Below are 20,780 nucleotides of genomic sequence, written 5' to 3'. Positions count from 1 at the left end.
GATCACATACCCTCTGTCACAGAGACACTGACAGCTCTGACATGTTCTCCACAAAACCTGAAATGCATCTCCCTTTTCTGCACCACCCCAAATGCAACACACTACGAATTAAATTGTGTAACAATCCGAAAACTACCTTGTGAGTAGATTAGTCACATAGCATTGCATTTTTTGTGTGTTCATTTTTTGGTTGTTGACTTTAAACTTAAAATGTACCCCATTTTTTGTTGCTCTGTTTTACAAAGTCTTTAATAGACCTCCAAAGAATAAAAGTGGCCCAGATCTCTTCCAGATTCTCTCCCCCTATTGGTACTTCTAACAGCTATTTGCATTCACATCCTACATTCAGCCCAAATGCCAGTTCCTGGAGGGCAATGGCTATAGCTGCTTCCCCTCTTCTACAGGCTTGCTGAATGAATGCTTGTGCTTGGATCTTCTCATGGACAGGGGACAATCAAGTTTGGTTAAATGTATGGCTTTTTTTTTCGAGAGAGAGCACACATATACCTTTGTGTACACATAAACTAGGAAATGTTCTTCTAATACATAAGAAAAAACCAAACCTACTTCATGCCAGTTAAAATGGTCTGTGAAGATGAAAAGATTTTTCCAAATTTATTTCTCAGCCGACTTCTGCTTTTCCAAGGAAGAAATTAAAAGTATGTTAATGATCTACTTTTGGCCTTTTATTTATTTAACCAGTAAAACTGAAATAATGGTAGGCTGTAATTAAATGAAGATGACACTATAGACCTTGAATTAATACTCAGAGGAAACACAGCCACGGCTTCACGCTTGGTCTACATGCTACACTACTACCATCTACTGTTCATAATGGCGACTCTGAAACAGCGACTTGTGTTCTCATTCTCCTTACTGAGTCTTTTGCAAATTTAAATGCCACATATGCTTATGACTACTAATTTCAACATGGTGTCCAGCAGAGGTGGCATTTTCTAAGTTGAGCTCCTCAGTGAACTAATGCTAGTAAGAGTGGCCTGAAAAAAAAAAACGGATTTCAGTGATTGAACAAATTTGGGGAAAGCTCTTGAAGTGTCACAACTTATCCTGGCAGATTTAGAGCTCTGAAGAGTCTCTCAGGGAAAAAAAAGCTTTATGGAACCCAATGTTTCCTAAACTTGCTTAATCTTGAACTCCTTTCTATTAACATTTTCCAAGGCAGAAGCATTTAGTGGTCTAGCCCTTAAGGTAAGAGGGCATTAAGACTATTCTACAACATCCTAGCTGTAAATGTTTCAGTCTAGCAATGCCTGCAAGCAATCTAGACAATTGTATATGATTTTTCCTTATAAATGATTTGTCACCAGATTTACATGTTTTCTCTTCTTTTTTTAACTGAGAGGCAGGGAGGCAGTGAGACAGACTCCCACATGTGCCCCGATTGGGATCCACTCAGCAAGCCTCTACTGGGCAATGTTCTGCCCATCTGGGGCCGCTACTCTGTTGCTCAGCAACTGAGCTATTTTAGCACCTGAGGCGAGGCCATGGAGCCATCCTCAGTGCCTGAGGCCAACTCTCTGGAACCATTCAAGCCATGGCTGCGGAAGGGGAAGGGGGCAGGACGGAAGGGGTGGAGAAGTAGATGGGCGCTTCTCCTGCGTGCCCTGACCGGGAATGAAACTTGGGACTTCCACACCCTGGGCGACTCTCTACGCTGAGCCAGCCAGCCAGCCAGCCAGCCAAGGCCCCTACATGTTTTCTTATATCACCTGCAGAAAAACAGAAGGGCAAGTGACATGGTTGTCACTATCACTTCACAGCCACGTTACTTCAGAAAGTGAAAATTCATCCCACCACGAGGCCTCAATAACAAGCCTCCAGCAGTGCTTCTCAAACTTTTCCAGAAAAATACACCTCATAGCAAAGAGGAATAAACAAACTCCTGCACCTGGAAGGGGACTGCCAAAAGTAGGGCACGGCTCTGAAATCTCATCCTTTATTCTAAAAATCTATCTATGCAAGAAATGGTGACCTTTGTAAAATGACAAATGTTCAGGGTTATTTGCTGCAGCCGTATTTTTTAATAACAAAAGATTAAAAACAACCTGAATGTACAGCACCAGGAAAGTGGGTAAATTTACCACAGCCTTACAATGGAATATACCACACGGCTATAAACCAAAGAGTGGGAACACTCTCTATACTAACATGGAAAGATCCCCACGATATTTTGGCATATGAATAAAAAGCATGAAACAGAAATATGGACTATTCTAGTTTTATCAGAAGGGAGCAAAAATAAGAATCCATACTCCAGAGTTGCTTATAAATGCATAAAGCCACGCTGGGAGGATGCATGGGGAGCTCTTAACAGTGGTTACCCTTGGGGAAGAGGGTGGGAATTCAGAAAGAAGGGGACAAGGATGAGAGGAGACTTTTAACAATACACCTCTGTATATTTTCTTAAGTCATATAAATGTGTAACATTAAAATTATATTAAAAACTCAAAAATCATGCAAAATTTTCACTCTACTCAAGACACATTTACATTTACACTCAATTTTTTAAAATCTGTATTGTATTAATTTTAGAGAGAGAGGAAGGGAGAGAGGAAAGAGACAGACAGCAACATCGATCTGTTCTTGCTTGTGCCCTGGCTGGGGATCGAACCAGCAACCCCTGCACTTTGGGACAATGCTCTAACCAACTGAGCGATCCAGCCAGGGCTAGCCTCAATTTTTTTTTAAACTACTCATCTATTTTACAACAGTAAAACTAAATCCATAAACTCCTGCTTGGTGGGTCTCTGGGACATCACATGTTGCTCCAGTGTGAAAGGTGTGGGCTTAAGCCACTTAAAACTCGTTTAAGCATTTAGCCTTCATCCCATTTGGAGAACCAACATCAACACAGAAAAAAAAAACAACACCAGAAGCTCTACTTTAAAAAAAAACGCTTGCTCAACAGTTTGGGATTTTTATCTACACGCTGGGGTTTTTAAAACATGGCAGTCGGCCCTGGCCGGTTGGCTCAGTGGTAGAGCATCGGCCTGGCATGCAGAAGTCCCAGGTTCGATTCCTGGCCAGGGCACACAGGAGAAGCGCCCATCTGCTTCTCCACCCCTTCCCCTCTCCTTCCTCTCTGTCTCTCTCTTCCCCTCCCGCAGCGAGGCTCCATTGGAGCAAAGATGGCCCGGGCGCTGGGGATGGCTCCTTGGCCTCTGCCCCAGGCGCTAGAGTGGCTCTGGTCGCGACAGAGCGACGCCCCAGAGGGGCAGAGCATCGCCCCCTGGTGGGCAGAGCGTCGCCCCCAGGTGCGCGTGCCGGGTGGATCCCGGTCGGGTGCGTGCGGGAGTCTGTCTGACTGTCTCTCCCCGTTTCCAGCTTCAGAAAAATACAAAAAAAAAAAAGAAAAAGAAAAAGAACATGGCAGTCTACCCCAGGGTCTCAGAACTCTTAAGCTGAAAATGAGTACTAGTTGACTTTTGGAAGCGACCCCACAGAGAGGGCCACAACACTGACATGGGGACCCAGAACGTGAAGCGTCACAGGCTTCCTTCCGCCCGCTCGTCATCACCCGAGTGTCCAAGGACAAACTAAACCGATAGGCAAGCCAACCCCCGCTCTACAGTCCAAAGGAACTGGAGTTTCAATCTCCAGCTATGTCTAACACATTTTTAAAAGCTTGGTGATTACAAAAAAAATAAATAATCAGTCCGGCTTAAACCAAACAATTTCCTATTATATTTCCTAAATTTAAAAAACTAATAATTAGGCTTCTTAAGGGTATACTTTCACAGCACTTTTATTAAAATGATTTTTATATAATATATTTTAAAAACATACAACTTTTCTTTCTGCAAGAGCCATGATCCAACAAATAAGTAAAATACAACTGAGATATTACTCTGATGAAACAAGCAAATGCAATATGACTGCTATCAATAAAATGTACTATCAGTACCTGCATTTTATCCCGGCAAAGATATTCGAAGGACAAGTTTTGTATTCTTGTTTACCTCCTAAGACTGGTTTAATAAACCCACAGTGCCATAAGTGTCTCCTAAATTCTCTCAAACTGTAATTTTATTTCTAGGCGTCAAATAAAGGACAGAATTAAAAAGACAAGCAGCAGGAATAGGTGAACCAACCAACGCAGCATGGACAGTGGGGAGTCATCTGTTACTGCTTTCATCAATTTGGGTCGTTTCAGAAGGCCGTTCCCTTCGGAATCCCTTCAGTGAAACAGACAGGCAGTGCAGACCGCAAGGACTGAAATCGCTACTGCAATCTCCTGAAAATCTGTTGGATACTCATAAGTGGCAGAATGATTCCACCTTAAGGTTTTATTTCAGTTGTAATAATGAGTTATGAATAATTGATCACTGGCTAATAAATTATTCAGGTAGGCACACAGTTTCCAAGGAATCCTGGAGTGAGTCTAGCTAATGGCATAATACGCGCCCGAGGCAGCTGCTGAGGGGACACCCCACAATTACCGCAGGCTGCTAAGGCATGGGTCGTTAGTGCCTCTCAGTGGGGGCTTTTCAATGAGGGGCCATTTTAATGCCTTTTGAAATTTTGTAAAGAAGAAGTCCCCACAGGGTACTCTCGTGTCTGTCCATGTATGGTTTTGAAATATGGAGCCCTGACTTCATCCATCAGACCAGGGTATCTATCAATATTATCAGCTGCGCACAACCTTTGCTGCGGAAACTAGTGTTGAACTGAAAAAGTGTAAAGTTAAGAATGTGTGTACATATACACACACACACACAAACACATAGATATGCATTTGTGTGTGTATATGTGCGTATATACATATATATGCTTTTGTGTGTAGGTAGGTGCACACACACAGACACACACACACGCAGTTTTTATGATTATGCAGAGCTAGCAAAATAATGCTGAAATAAGCTTTACCTGGAAGGAATTATCTACTATTCTCAGTTTTCAAAATCTTTGAATACAGGCCCTGGCCGGTTGGCTCAGTGGTAGAGTGTCGGCCTGGCGTGCAGAAGTCCAGGGTTCGATTCCCGGCCAGGGCACACAGGAAAAGCGCCCATCTGCTTCTCCACCCCTCCCCCTCTCCTTCCTCTCTGTCTCTCTCTTTCCCTCCTGCAGCCAAGGCTCCATTGGAGCAAAGATGGCCCAGGCGCTGGGGATGGCTCCTTGGCCTCTGCCCCAGGCACTAGAGTGGCTCTGGTCACGACAGAGCGACACCCCGGAGGGGCAGAGCATCGCCCCCTGGTGGGCAGAGCGTGGCCTCCTGGTGGGCGTGCCGGGTGGATCCCGGTCGGGCGCATGCGGGAGTCTGTCTGACTGTCCCTCCCCGTTTCCAGCCTCAGAGGAATACAAAAAAAAAAAAAAATCTTTGAATATAATTTAGCCCTTATGAACTTAAAACTCAACTTCGTTACCAATAGGCTTACTTAAAATTCAGCTTCACATCTGTGTCAAGTCCCATCCTCTTGGAACATCCAAAGGCTTCCTTCACTACTTGCAGAATGTTGAACAGACTTGCAAGTCACACCTCTCATTGACCTTTCTTGTAATTTTTATTTCTAAAACAGTTTTAAAATTAATAGAAGCTACTCCTCAGAGCTCAATAATCATTGTACTGAAATATCTTGGAAAGAGCACGAATTAAAAGCAACTGACCAACAAATAGCAAATCCAGTATTGTAAAAAGTGGATTGGCTGATCTTGCCCTGGAACCCACAATGTCTGCATCCGTGCAAGGCCCACGAGACGAAAGCCGTGGGGAGTGAAGAGGCATCAAGACACAAATCTTCCTCCGGTTTCTCCTGGGGAAGGCAGGTAGAGCTGCTTGGTTTTTAGGGGTTTCTCCAAATCCAAACTAATAGGAAATTAGAAACATCAATCAAATGGTAATTAAAATGCTGAGTGCCTATCACATATGGGAGAAGTTTAGGCATTTGACACTCAAGCACATTCTAATCAAAGCTTCAGTACACCAAATTTTCCACTCTTAGAAATTTGGAAACCTAGAACATATGACAAGAGTATCACTTACACTTTAACCTTCTTACCTCACTTGTTCAATAAAGGTCATAGAAAGTGAAGCCTTTAGTTTTTCTCTGAACTGAAAACAAGAAGATTGGTCCGAACCCAAAGACTAAAAAGCAACATTGAGCTTAAACTATAAAGTTTCACAGTGATTATTACTAGCAACTGCAAAATCAACCAGTTTAACAATCTTAGATGTTTTCATACATCATGGTCCAGGGTTTGCATTTTCTGAACACATTCATTAAGGTATACTCGACAAACAGTGTATTGCGCACATTTAAAGTGTATAATTTGATAAATTCTGACATATGGATATGCCCATGAAGCCATCTCCACAGTCATGATAACGAGCAGGCCCATCATCCTCAAAAGTTTCCTCAGGCCCAGGGTTCGCTTTTTCAATGACTAAAACTTGGGATGGATTTTTCACATAATGACTAACTAAGCAACAGCAGTGCTGCACTAATAAGTCTGTTCTATAGCACGTGAAAGATTTCACGACCATTCCTTCATGTTTACCAGTACCAGGTAATAGGGGCTATGAAAGCAGCTGAGAAATAATAAGTGATTGCCTTCTTGTGAAACTAGGGACCGGAAGTCCAATTCCACAGTATTTTAAAGCAATGAAGGCCATACAACATTAACTGCTCCTTTTTAAAGGATTAAAATTATGTATCCAATGCACAATCAGTGTTGTATACAAAAGCTACTTTTAAAACTCTTTGGTGTTGACTATGTCTATTTCACATATAAATATAAATTTATAATCACTAGTTCCCAAATTAAGTTTAGGAATAATTAACCAAGAACATAAGAGTTGTTATTTTTCTCCCTGTTAACTGGTAAGTCACGTGTGTCACTATAAGTTCGCTACTTAGACGTGTAAGTCATGAAAACTAAACTTTTTTCCCAGGAAAATCAGCTCAGGAGTAATAAAGTGAGCCAGAATCTAATTTTAATGTGAAAGTTTCCCCCTTCTCATTCCTTCAACATTGAACTTATAGATGTATCTCATTCCAAATTATTTAACAATAGATGATACCACAACTCAAACTTTCGGCTGAACATTGTTATAGAGGTGGATGCGAGCCAAAACTTGCCCACAGCTAGCCCCAGATCAATGCATAGATCAAAGAAGGAAGCAGCTCATTTCCGAAGGGAAAGGACTGAGGAAAGAAGATGCTTCTATCGGGTGATCCTGCTGGAGTAAATGATGGAACAGAGCTCCCTGCTGTGTGCCAGGCAGAGTGCTGGGCTGTCTGACCTGCCAAGAACTGCCGGAAGAAAAGGTCTCCCAGGAAGGCTGCTTGAACAGAACCAAGAACAAGAGCGGTTAGTTACAGATTACACTTGAGGCCGTCATGCTTACTTTGGGGTCAACAAATGAAAGTTAGCCCCTCAAAAATATTCTGACATCAACCATTAAAAACTCTGAATTTGGTTATTGATGTTCCTCTGCAATCTATTAAAAATTAGTTCAGTGTTTCCTATAATACATCTCACCAAAAAGTGGGTTTTATTTTGTGGGGAAAGGGAACTTGAACTGTACTATACCCATAAAGTTTTGTTCTTACATACATATTATTCATTCACCCTTAAAAAGTTTTACTTATGGAATAAATGAGACAAAATAACATTTAAAATAAAAGGCTTTACACAAATCTTGTGTTTTTAATATTTGGGGTAGTCAGCAATAACAATATGAAGGTACCAGCATATCCAATTACTTTTTAAATTATTATTTACTGAAATAGCTTAGCTACTCTCCCCGCCCCACCCCCCACACACACCTTATACATTTAAATGAAGAATTACAGTCCTTATTACCTGGGGTTATTATTTAGTTTTAGCAAAACCATTAGGTTCCCTACTCACAAATCCACCAAAATAATACATCAGAATAACAGAGTGGGATAAGTAAAGAATTTAAACAGCTAGTTTGAAAATCTAATAACTATATTATAGTAATTTGTCTAAACTCTTCTCCTGTCAACAATCTATCTATTTTAAATAAGCCACTTTTGTTTTCTTCCAAACAATATTAATAATTTTTTAAAGCATTTAAAAAAGAAAAAAGGTTTTTTGCATGCTGTTGACGTCTTTCTAATGCTTCTTGGTGATTCAGTCTTCAAAGCAGACTTTTTTTGGCCCCCTGCCCAATTCAAAATGAAACTGAGGATTTCCTTGAATCCCACACATCCCCAAATATTTTTAGTCATTTTTCATCTGTAAATATTAAAAACCAGATAAAAAGCTCATAGCCTCTTTTATGCTAATACATGCAGCAAAGCAGCCTCAGGAAAATGTAAATTATTATCCCAGAATATCGACTTCATTACCATGATTAAGTCAAAGGAACTGTGCACCTTTAGATTTTCTTCTCTTTTTCTCTCCCATCTTCCACCCCCTACACTGTTATAAGATGGCCCGAGTCTCAGAGGATTGACTGTATCACAGACAGAAAACTGGCAAAGCCCAAAGTGAAGTACAAGTTCAAATTTACCCTTTTCGAAATATATTTTAATATTCGTTCATATTGTAATTCCTCTTAAAAGTCTGAAGATTTTAAGGAAAAAAAAAAAAGACCTAATCACTATAATGAAAAAACTGAAGAACACTTTTTTCTGAAAGGACAAACAGAATGAAATCATGAGTTTCCTCCAAACTGCTTTCATAACACTCTACCGAATAAACCATTGAATCTTATTAAATTAACTCAGCCCACTCAATAACCCGATTTCCCTTCACAGATGCCACTGGAGAGAACTCCTGGCATCACATAGAAGTAATAGCTTTAATAAGCGTACACAGATTGCACTCAAGGTTAAACTCAAATCTACTGATGTTTTGTTTAAACTCATAACTGAAAGTTAGGATATGTTCAAGTGACGACATAAATCAGACAGAAAAATCATCAATAGGTGTTAGTAGGTGCAATATACAAACACTACCTTTGCTGAAGGCTATCAGCTATTATTAATACACAGAAGTTACTGTCAGATTCTGAGCCGCTGAATGCTAATTTTAAATACAAAATCTATGCATTCTAGCAAAAATTATTACTCATTTTTAATTGTTTGACACTGTCAGACTACTATAATCAACTTACTAATTCTCAAAGAAGAAATAATGTCCTTTCTGATAAACAGTGAAAACACACATGAAGGGAGGCTTTTTAGTTCATTTCTTACAATATGAAAACTGATTCCTCCATTTCTCAGTGTGTCAGAAATAAACTTGAAATGGATGAAGTCCTTTTTTTTTAATTATAACTGAGCATCTCAGCAAATGTGGCCATAATTCATAACTGGTCCTAATATACTTCAGATATACTTCAGTTGAATGACCCAGAATGCCTGTCACTTCTCAGTGGCTGAAGCTTGGTTCTTCATTAGTTTTTCAGAGTTATACCATTGACAGATAGCTTGTGCTGGAACAATCATATCGAATCTCTGAGGATGCTAAAAGGCACAACAGTTTTTTTTCTTCTACTTCTAAGAGAGTACCAGAACGTACAAATGCCACAAGAGGAAGCTAAATGCTAATATAGCTACACAATTAATTGTCTATTATGCAGGCATTTACAATGATGCTTTTAAGAGTATTGATAACATGACAAAATATTTATATTTTAGTGCTTTTTTAAAAAGATGCAAGGCCCTGGCTGGTTGGCTCAGTGGTAGAGCATCGGCCTGGCGTGTGGATGTCCTGGGTTCGATTCCCAGTCAGGACACACAAGGGAAGTGCCCATCTGCTTCTCCATCCCTCCTCTTGCTTCTCTCTTTCTCTCTCCTGCAGCCATGGCTCAATTGGAGCAAGTTGGCCCTGGGTGCTGAGGATGGCTCCATGGCCTCCGTCTCAGGCACTAAGAAGAACTCAGTTGCTGAGCAACAGAGCAAGGCCCCAGATGGGCAGAGCATCGCCCCCTAGTGGGCATGCCAGGTGGATCACAGTCAGGATGCATGCAGGCACCTGTCTCTCTGCCTCCCCTCCTCTCACTGAATAATAATAATAATAAAGATGCAAAATTACAGTATATATGAACTGAAATTCTTCCATCTTAGGCCTTTTCACGCTGAATGGAACTGTTCTCCTTCCCTTTTACTTCATTCAGTGGTCCTCAAAGTATAGTCCTCAAGCCAGCAGCAACATCTGCCAGGACTGCAAATTCTCAGATCCTACCAAGACCTGCTGTATCAGAAACTTTGAAAGTAGAGTCCAGCACTTTGTGTTTTAACACTCCCCCCCACACACACCCCGGTCATCTCTGATGCCCAATAATGTGTGAAAAGCACTGGCTAGTTCTTAATTCTTCTTCAGGTCTTAGCCGAAACACCACCATTCCCAGGGGAGCCTCGCCTCACCAATCCTGTCCTGCATGCTGAGACAAATCCACTGTACTGCACAGCAACCAAGACTTCTCTTGCACAATATTTCTGGCAGCTTGCAATTGTTTATTTTTATGATTATCAATAAGCGTTTTCCTATCCCACTGGACCAGCTATTCTAAACCCTAGTTGCACATTTAAATTACCCAGAAGCTCTTACAAATCCAGAGGCCTGGGTGTTACCCAATTAAAACAGGATGTATTAGGGTATATGACTCAAGATGTGTATATTTTAAAATACTGTGATTCCACTGTCCTGCCACAGTTGAGAACCACCAGAATCAAGCTCCCAGAAGAGCAGGTAACCAGTGACTAGTACTTGTAGAATAAGTATGTGGAGGTCTTTTTTACTTTGACTTATTTTGTGGGTTAAAAAGAAACAAACACAAAAACCTAGTACATGGTACAAAATTCCAAATGCACAAAATGATCAGTGAGAAGTTTCCTTCATTCTTCATCCTCCTTCTCTGAGACGACTACTGTGAACAATGCTATATGTTTCCTTAGAAAATAGAATAAATATTTGTCAATTCATATGGAAAAGAGCAGAAGTTGGGTGGCAGGATTATAGACTCTTTTCCTGCTTTATGCACACCTGCACTTTTTGTCATTACTGTCCATGTTAGAAAAGGAGGTGCCCTGTGGATAACTGTGCACATATGCATCTGGAGCTATCCAGGAGATACACACTGGGTCTGAGGCTTCCCCAGAATGGTCACTTGGAATGTTCTCTGTTAAGAGGAAGAGACCTTCTATCTGGCTTAAGTAAATAATTGTCTAAGTATTCCACCTACTTTGTGTTGGTTATATCTTCACTTACGATTATATATTCCACTTTAGATGAAAGGAAAGACTACTCTAGGCCCTGAACTAAGAAGTAGCATTATGATTTATAGATTTACCTTACCTGATGGTCACCAAGACTGACCATCTGTAAATACATTAAGAAAAAAAAGCTGAGGACTGAATCGTAGCGTGGTGGCTTACCCATGGCTCTGCCCTTCTGAGGCCCTGACCTCCTAGGCCTTCTCCTGTTGTTGATTATAGTTCAACACAGCACTCTGGCATCGGGCTGTATACTTGAGATGCTCTCGGGGGAGACTGGGCAAAGGAGAGCTATTTAGCGTTACCATGATGAACCTAGATGGTTGTGGGCTTTTAAATTGTTGCCATCCCTTTATGACTTTTTACCTCCTTTACCCTTGAAATTCTAAGACCATTCACCTCTGCTGTCAGTGTGACTACTACTGCTAGCAGCAACTCCTAGCCCCCTCTCTTCCATTTTGTTTCCTTGGCTGGGTGGGAAATCTTGTTAGAACCTTTAGAAACCTAATACAGCCTGACCTGTGGTGGCGCAGTGGATAAAGCGTCGACCTGGAACACTGAGATCACCAGTTTGAAACCCTGCACTTGTCTGGTCAAGGCACATATGGGAGTTGATGCTTCCTGCTCCTCCCTCTTCTCTCTCTCTCTCTCTCTCTTTCACTCTCACTCTCTCTCTCTCCTCTCTAAAAAATGAATAAATCAATTTTTAAAAAAAGAATTATATTTAACAATAAATAAAAAAAAAATAAAAACCTAATACAGGCCCAGGAGCTCTTAGAGGAGGCATGGGCCTGAAGGCGTGGACTTGAGCACATCTTTCAAAGGACTTGGCAGCCTTTCCTATTTAATTCCTGATCCTCATCTCATCTTACTGACATTTTATCTTGGGAAAAAATGCCTTGTGGTGAAAGAAAGTATTTCTATGTTAACCATGCTCATCATATTTAGGCAAAGGCCAATGTGAAGGCACAGTTAAAAGGGGAAATATATGACTATTTCTGTATATGGACAGGACTGAGGGGAAATAATAAAAGTTCCTAGATAATACACAGAAACTAGTAAGACAAGGATTGTATGTAATACGAAAGGGAGCCGGGCAGTGGCCATTCCAACATCTCTGAGACCAGCCTGCCGTGCACCTGCTTGCGTACCGCACAGTTTGCTAGCTGTAGTATGATACATATGTTAATTCTGTCTCCTAGACTGGCAGCTCCTGAGGGCCACACCTTCTTTCCTACCGCTTCAGTTTCTTCCCAGGTGCTCAATCCAAGGCAAAGATTTACTGCATGAATTCCATTAAATTCACAGAGCAAAAGACAACAGCAGAAAATCACCTCCACATAATAATGATGAAATTTTTAAAAAGCTATTATAACCAAAACTCTATTCACTGATAAGGTGAATGTTGAAATTAACTGCAACTGTAGCCATGATTGTGTATTTTATCATGTCCTAGTTTAATCACGTATTTTAGAGTAAATCTTACTTTCTTAACATCTTTTTTGTTTTGAATTACATGTACTATGCTAAGGGCAAAAGTAGTTTCTTGGTTCATCAAAATCTCATGGGTTTGATTTTTTAAAAACTAAATAAATTTTAAAAAATACGTGTTTGACAAACAAAAACATAAAGCTATGAACTAGAATTATAACAATCTTTAGGAATGAGTCAAAACCCTCACACCCATTATACCAGAATCTCTATAATGAAAAAAAAAGTTTCTAAATATTGTTTTATGACTTTAATGATGCAGAATAAAGGAAAAAGCTCTATCTCATTCACTACTCATTTTGTTTAATTTTACTTTATTATGAGAACAAAAAAAAGAAATTCCAGATACTTATACCAAAAAGAAAACTCTATTCAAACATAAATTAATCAACTGCAATGCCTCTAGTGCTTTTTAATTTTTATCCCATAGCTAATACAGAAAGGCAATAAAAATGTAACGGAATGTGGTATTCACCTTGTAATTAAAATTCATAAATTCACAGTATAATGAAAAATGTCAGTGGTAGAGTGGTGCCCCCAAGTGGCATAATGACAAATTGCAATACATTGATGGAAAAGTTAGAAACGCTGTGATATGTGTTCTATTTTGTCCAAGTTCTTTACCCTAAAAGTGCATATTTTATGAACCTATTCCTACAGGGGCTAATAATAAGTGTCCTACAGACCACCTTAGACTCAGAGTCTACCTAAGTCACTCTTTTTTTTTTTTTTGTATTTATTAATTTTTGAGAGGAGAGAATGAGTGAGAGAGAGAGGGAGAGAGAGAGAGGGGGAGGAGCAGGAAGCATCAACTCCCATATGTGCCTTGACCAGGCAGGCCCAGGGTTTTGAACCAGCGACCTCAGTGTTCCAGGTCGATGTTTTATCCCCTGCGCCACCACAATCAGGCCCCTAAGTCACTCTTTTAATAAGGAATACCAAGGGACTATCTGGTATGTAAAGGTATGCTAGACAGACTTTTATTGTCTCAAAAGGTGAAGGGTGTGTCTGCAAAACAATAAAGGGAGTGTCAGATCTTTTCTGCTCTATTAAGGAAACAGCATTCTTAACATACAGAAATTTTATTTATTTATTTATTTATCCACTAATTTGAGAGAGAGAAGGAGGAAGGAAAAGAGAGAGAGAAAGAGAGAGAGAGAGGCATCAACTTGTTTCACTTACCATATTCCCCATGTATAAAACGCACCCTTTTTCAAAAAATTTCTAAAAACTGAGTGCATCTTATACAGTGGTTGTAGAAGGCTGAATGTGGCCAATATTAATATGTTGTAGAGGCTCTGATGATGAATGGTTCCTTTCTGAGAGATTTTACACTAGAACTTCTGGTACCTAATGATTTGTCAAGTATGCTCAATACTGGATTCATTCATTACACACATCGAGGCTTTGTCTACTACCTTCAACTCAAGTCACATGTTTTAAGACTAGTTCAGGCCTGATCAGGTGGTGGCACAGTGGATAGAGCCTCGGACTGGGATGCTGAGGACCCAGGTTGGAAACCCCAAGATCCCCGACTGGAGCACAGGTTCACCTGGCTTGAGCACAGGGTCACTGGCTTGAGTATGGGATCATAGACATGACCCCATGGTTGCTGGTTTGAGTGCAAGGTCACTGGCTTGAGCAAAGGGGTCACTCACTCTGCTGAAGTCCCCAGGTCAAGGCATGTAAGAGAAAGCAATCAATGAACAAATAAGATGCTGCAATGAGAATTGATGCTTCTCATCTATCTCCCTTCCAGCCTGTCCCCCTCTCTCTTTCTAGCTAAAAAAAAAAAAAGACTTGTTCAGGCACAGGAAAGGTCACTAACAAATCATTTCCCAATCAACCAGCCCCCACTTCTTCCTCATTCCTTCTTCCTCATTCTCCCTTCCCCTTCTTAACACACACACACACACACACACACACACACACACACACACACACACACACACATACACGCTACATATTACACTCACCCATTAGCTCAAGTCTGTGGCTTTAAAGTTTGGTCTTACATCTTACTACTAATCAACTTTTTAGCCCTCCTGTGAATTCTTTTAAAATTCTTCATATTCCTCATTAGCTGAGGAAACCAAAATTAGATACAGACTTTACGGTTTTACAAGTCCTCGGTTAGATTTACATTTTACTTTCAATATTTCCATAAACATTCTCTAGTAAAAATTTATCTTTCTTTTCTAAATGGCTGAAAAAGTATCTCTAGAATTTAAAAAGGGAAAAATTCTTCTCAATAGGAGGGTTGTTTTTTTTTTTCCTGTAGTGAGAGAAAGAGGGACAGACAGGAAGGGAGAGAGATGAGAAGCATCAATTCTTTGTTGCGGCACCTTAGCTGTTCATTGATTGCTTTTTCATATGTGCCTTGACTGGAGGGCTCCAGCAAAGCTAGTGGCCCCTTGCTCAAGCCAGTGACCTTGGACTCAAGCCAGCAACCTTGGTCTTCAAGCCACTGACCTGTGGGATCAAGCCAGCGACCATGGGATCATATCTATGATCCCACACTCAACCTAGTGACCCCACGCTCAAGCTGGTGAGCTCGTGCTCAAGCTGGCAACCTCAAGGTTTTGCACTTGGGTCTGCAACATCCCAGGCCAATGCTCTATCCACTGCACCACCACCTGCTCAGGCTGATAGGAGACTTAAAGCATGTTTTAATGACACAGGGAGAGTACTAGCACTGTCACCATTCTTCGTGTAGAAATTTACTGAAAACTATGAATTCTAGATAATTTTTTAAATCCTAGACATAGAGACTATTTAAACGGTTGACTTTTAAAATAAAGTAGTACCATCAGTAACATTTACCTTTATAATTCCTACAAAATATTAAGAAGTAGAAAATTATCACACTGGTTTCAAACCCACACTTAAATATCTAATGGGCAAAAGCAGAAAGAATATAGAGTAGCCTCAAAATAGATAATGGGATGGGAATGTGTTTGTTAGTTAAGGTTTGATTTCTTAGATCATTCTTCTGCTTTCTCTTCCTCCTGTATTTCTGATGCACAAGTTTCTTATCCCAACTTCAAATCCAACTAATTTTTCACTGCAGAAAATTCAAACAACTTTACCCATAAAATGAAGATTCATCCTTATATGTAAGATAGGTACGGTTAACAGAATTAAGAGTTTTTCTCTACTATGAACATTTACAGTGTCCAATCAAATCAAAGGAGAAGTAACAAAAGGTTCATCAACATAAGCTAATTTTAGATGGGAGCTCGGTTTGGTGTAAATATCTAATTTGAGGACTATATAACTAGACTTTGAAAAACTTCTCCATAGAAAAGAGGCAAAGAAAATTAATACCATGGTTCCTTTAGTTCTTCCTAGTCACTTCAAATGTGAATTTCCATTTATTTGCATTTTATAATATTTCTAAAACTGCAGTCGTTATAAACAATTCTTATTCTATCATTCATCAAGAAATCCTAATCAATTTAAGTTGAAGCAATCTCCTGAGATTCTGGTATGCATAAAAATCTTATTTCCACATTATCTACCCCATTTCCCTTCTCTGAGTCATTTGGGTACTTTATTCACCTGCTGAAATGCCTTTAAAAATCTTAAGACACCACTCAAGGAGCTTTTCTATCTCTTACTAAATTCTTTAATGCAAAGAGCAAAGTGAAGGATTGTCCATGTTTTTAATCAGCTAAAGGTTGCACACATGGGCAGCCAAGTCAAGATTTGCAGGAAGGATTTTTACTTACAATTCCTCTCCTTGTTTGGCTTTCTTGTCTGAAACCAGATAGACAGTTCCAAAACTTCCACTGCCAAGTTTCTGTTGAAGCACATATCTTCTTGCAATCAAGGTCTTTGGATGAGTTGAAACAGCTATTGATCCATTCACATACTTAACAGCCTCTTGGAATTTCAGCATTGCTCCAAACGTGAGAGAACCGGTTTCTTTGTTTATAGAAACTTAACATTCAAATTTTCTAGGAGATGGTCAAATTCACCCAAGGAGCGTCAGTCAATGCCTTAAATATGAAGAGTCCAGAGGTCAGGTCTAAAGGATGTTGAACTATTCCCAATAAAAAGTGTAAGTTTTTGGCAGTGATACCTGTACCTTGATTAGTGGATTGAATGACACCATGTTGGTTTACTTGAACAACGTGAAAGAAAAATGTTACAAGGTAGAGATACTGAAGATGCCAAAGGAAGGGAGTCTTTCACGGGAAGAGTCTTCCCTCATCCATCCATATTTGGCAAAACTGAATTACAGCCAAATTGCCCCAAAGTTCTGAGATGTATATATATTTTCCAAATGACAATCTGTTTGTTATATACTCCCCCTTACTTTTTTAAAAAAAAATTCAAATGTAAGAACATTATCATTTCCTTCACTCTATACATTTGCATCAACTTTTTGTCTTTCTTCCCACCATATATCTATTTTTATTAACAAATATTGAGCTAAGATTAAACCAGAAATGAGCATAATGCTAGTTTCTTTATTTTACTTCTGTGGACTTTACACCATAGTGTCTACATTTCTTAGAATAGATATGGAAAGGGATAAGGATTCAGAATAAATTTTTTCTCATCTTAAGCAAATTCTGATCCAATTTCTAAAGTTTCAATTATACATACTATGTATAGAGTAATCTCCCTGGATTAGAAATAAGAAGTGTCAAAAAAAAAAAAGTGTCACAAAAGCAGTTTAAATCTAAAACTGTATTTTAATGTTAGCTGACTATAAATGTGCCATAGGTAAATCTATAATTGCTCATGGAGCTACAAATGTATGACAATTACAAAGGCAGGATTGTTTCATATGTATGTGCATGGTAAAAATACTTTTTTTTTCATCAAAATGCAAATTTTTTGTTACTAATCATGAAAAGTAGGTTTCATTTTAAATCTATATGAAAACATGATTTTAAATGGAAGACTCTATGACTGAGAGTTCAGGTTTTCATATTCAACAACTCCAAAACTAAAACTAAACCTATTGTATATAATGATAAAACAGGATGTTATCTGTGTAGCTTAGGGTACATGGCCAATAGCCTTCAGAACAGAACATAAACAAGTAAATATTCATTTACAGCAGCAATTTTTCAATTGTTTTCAACTCATGGCACATATAAACAAGTTACTAAAATCCTGTGGTACAACAAAAAATATGCTTTTTTGCAGATCTGACAGAAAATAGGTATAATTTTGATTTACAAGAAAAATAATCATAATAGTGATTATTTACCCTTTACTCCAAAGAAACCTTTTTTTAATGTTTTTTTTTATGTTTCTGAAGTTAGAAGCGGGGAGGCAGTCAGAAAGACTTCCGCATGCGCCTGACCGGGATCCACCCGGCATGCCCACTACGGGGAGATGCTCTGCCCATCTGGGGTGTTGCTCTGTTGAGGCCTGAGCCATTATAGCGCCTGAGGCAGAGGCCATGGAGCCATCCTCAGTGTCCAGGCCAACTTTGCTCCAGTGGAGCCTTGGCTGCGGGAGGGGAAAAGAGAGATAGAGAGAAAGGAGAGGGGAAAGGGTAGAGAAGCAGATGGGTGCTTCTCCTGTGTGCTCTGACCGGGAATTGAACCTGGGACTCCTGCACGCCAGGCCGACGCTCTACTGCTGAGCCAACTGGCCCAAAGTGACTTTTTTAAAAATCAGGTGCCTACACGTGTATATAAGGATTTTTGGCACCAAGAATTAACCAATCAGATGTAAACTTATTACGTAGTGTGACCAGTAAGATGTAACTCTATTGTATGAATTATATATAGGTTTATGGTTCAAGACAGGTCATTCACACCAGATGGCTATTGTTGTGTTGGCTGGTGTCATTTTTTTATTTGACAATTTAAGGGAAAAGAGGTTAGTGCCCCGATGAAATATTCAGATATTGCACGTTTTAAAAATTCTTGCAGCATACCAGTTGAGAATTGCTGATGTACAGCATTTTCTTTCTTGAAATAAGGTATTTATTGAAATAAGGCAAGTTTCACCCGATGCCAGTGAGAATGTTAGGTTAGGTAGGTAGGTAGACATGAGCTGGGAGAGGCAGAGGCAGTGGAGGGATGAACTGCCCCCACGCATTCCTGGTATACAAGATAAACCTCACCACACCCAGATGATGGTCTGCAGTTCCCTGATACGGTACCAGTCACAAAGTGATACAAGACAGGAAAAGAAGAAGAAGCTAGAAAGAAAAAAAGAGATGGTAATGGGGAAGCCCAGGAAGTAAAGCCCATAAATGCTTAAATCCTGTAACTAAAAGGGGCACTCATTCTCATGAGTGAGTTGCCCACTCAGGCCGTCTTGAGTGTATTCCTGCATGGCCAATAAACCGTTGCTTTGCTTGCTATACTTTGTGTCTTGACTGAATTCTTTCTCTCAAGCAAGACAATAACGAAGGTTTCATCACTTCACCAGTAACAAGACTAGTAACCAGCTAAGAAAGAGAGGAAGGAAGAAAGGGAGAGAGGGAGGGGGATAAAGAGAGAGGGCAGGAGGGAGGGAAGAAGAAAGAAAAAGAAAACAAATCACCTGAGTGGCTATGTGCTCATACAGGGGTCCCCAAACTACAGCCTGCAGGCCGCATGCGGCCCCCTGAGGCCATTTATCTGGCCCCAGCAGCACTTCCGGAAGGGGCACCTCTTTCACTGGCGGTCAGTGAGAGGAGCACTGTATGTGGTGGTCCGCCAATCGTCTGAGGGACAGTGAACTGGCCCCCTGTGTAAAACGTTTGGGGACCCCTGTAAGCATTGAGCTGAAACTTCAGAGCTGAGGCCCATATGTCAAAATTCCCAAATAAATAAAAACTTAAGTGGAATTATCAAAGTCACAGAAAGTATCAGTAAAGTCTACTGCTGAAAAAAACAACTGGAGAGCAGGCATCCAAATGGATTTTTTTTTTCTTTCTCTGCTAGCATAAAAGTGAGACTTTCTGGTCAACTTAAGCTGTTAAAAAATGTAGAGATTTACAGCTTCTCAACTGAAAAGGACCCTTCAGATCACTCAATAATTATCCTTATTTTAAAGATGAAATAAAAGCCCCTTTATAGCGAAGGATAGAATAGTTCTGAGAAGTCCCATTTCCCAGAGGCTCCTATTTGTGAATGTTAACCTAGCAGTGTCTAAACAGCCTGGATCAGGCCACAGCATACTTTTAGAAAAGGTTCCCTTTGGCTCAAACTCTCCTTCTGAGCCCTGCGCTCCCTTCCCAGGCCACCATTAGGCCATCAATTCCATTAGTGTCCTCTGTGTAACCAGAAACTGTCTAGATTCTAGAACTAGACCGCACTACCTAGATTCTAGAACTACCTGTTCATTTGTCAAGGTACCTTCCCTCCCACCTCAAAAGGTTGTGAACTAACTTGACAGCCTGAAAAACACACCTTCTTTTCCTTTGTATCCTCAGTGACCAGAGCTGCCTAAGGGGCAGGCAGGCGGAGGGACGACAAGGACTTACAAAATTGGATCGGAACTGTGACAAAAGTAAAAGATTACCACTCTGTATAACTAACCTTTGGAGGTGAAGCTGATCAGGTTGGGGGGAAAAGACAAGGTAAGGTAGTGTTTATCAGAGGTTAAAGCCAAGTAGTTTTCTTCCCGGGTAATGATAAACGGCAAGAAGCAGATTTGACACCAGATTCTGCTAAAGTAGGAATCGAACCTTAAAGGTAAACCTAACCTTAAGGTAAATAAAACTAACATAACAGTCTCAACTTTTCTTAAATTTACCTTTTTCGCAAAGCGCGTTAACATATGGAGGGGGGCACTAGCAACATTTTATTCTCCGGAGAAAGGATTAGATCTGGTAGGTAAGGAGTCGAGGGAAGTGAGGGGGGTCGAAGGCTTGGAGGTGCAAGGATGCGGACCTCGAGCGGGGCAGCCCGAAACCACCGCCTTCCCTGGCGCGGAGGAGCTCGGCGCGCCGGGAGAGCACCTTTCGCATACCTTTCCGGGCCGCGGGCGAGAAGCCGCAGAGCCAGGCTCTGTCCAGAGTTCCGCCCGCAAGCGGGACCCTCGGAGCTCCAGGCTATGGCCCCAAATGTTGGGTACCGTTGCCAGGGAGACAAAGCAGGGCATGCTGGGAAGTCGGGG

The 20,780-nt window shown here is 40.5% G+C and overlaps 1 protein-coding gene across 5 annotated transcripts in view; it reads right to left on the bottom strand.

Annotated features, from left to right (window-relative positions):
- NEK11 (NIMA related kinase 11) overlaps positions 1 to 20,765 on the bottom strand; it is a 290,594-nt gene extending 269,829 nt beyond the window's left edge. For 2 of the 5 annotated variants that reach the window (XM_066351278.1, XM_066351280.1), the window contains exons 1-2: positions 20,418 to 20,759; positions 16,433 to 16,702 (exon numbers count right to left, since the gene is read on the bottom strand). In XM_066351278.1, the coding sequence (XP_066207375.1) occupies positions 16,433 to 16,602 (170 nt within the window). In that variant the 5' untranslated portion in view covers positions 16,603 to 16,702; positions 20,418 to 20,759. Of the gene's footprint in view, positions 1 to 16,432; positions 16,703 to 20,417 lie in introns of all 5 variants that reach the window. The other 3 variants (XM_066351279.1, XM_066351281.1, XM_066351283.1) reach the window with 3 other exon arrangements.
- Positions 20,766 to 20,780: the final 15 nt, after the last annotated feature.

This window comes from Saccopteryx leptura, chromosome 10 (assembly GCF_036850995.1).
Source record: "Saccopteryx leptura isolate mSacLep1 chromosome 10, mSacLep1_pri_phased_curated, whole genome shotgun sequence".
NCBI lineage: Eukaryota > Metazoa > Chordata > Mammalia > Chiroptera > Emballonuridae > Saccopteryx > Saccopteryx leptura.
The sequence above is the reverse complement of the archived record's forward strand: the minus strand, read 5'-3'. Positions and strand labels throughout refer to the sequence as shown.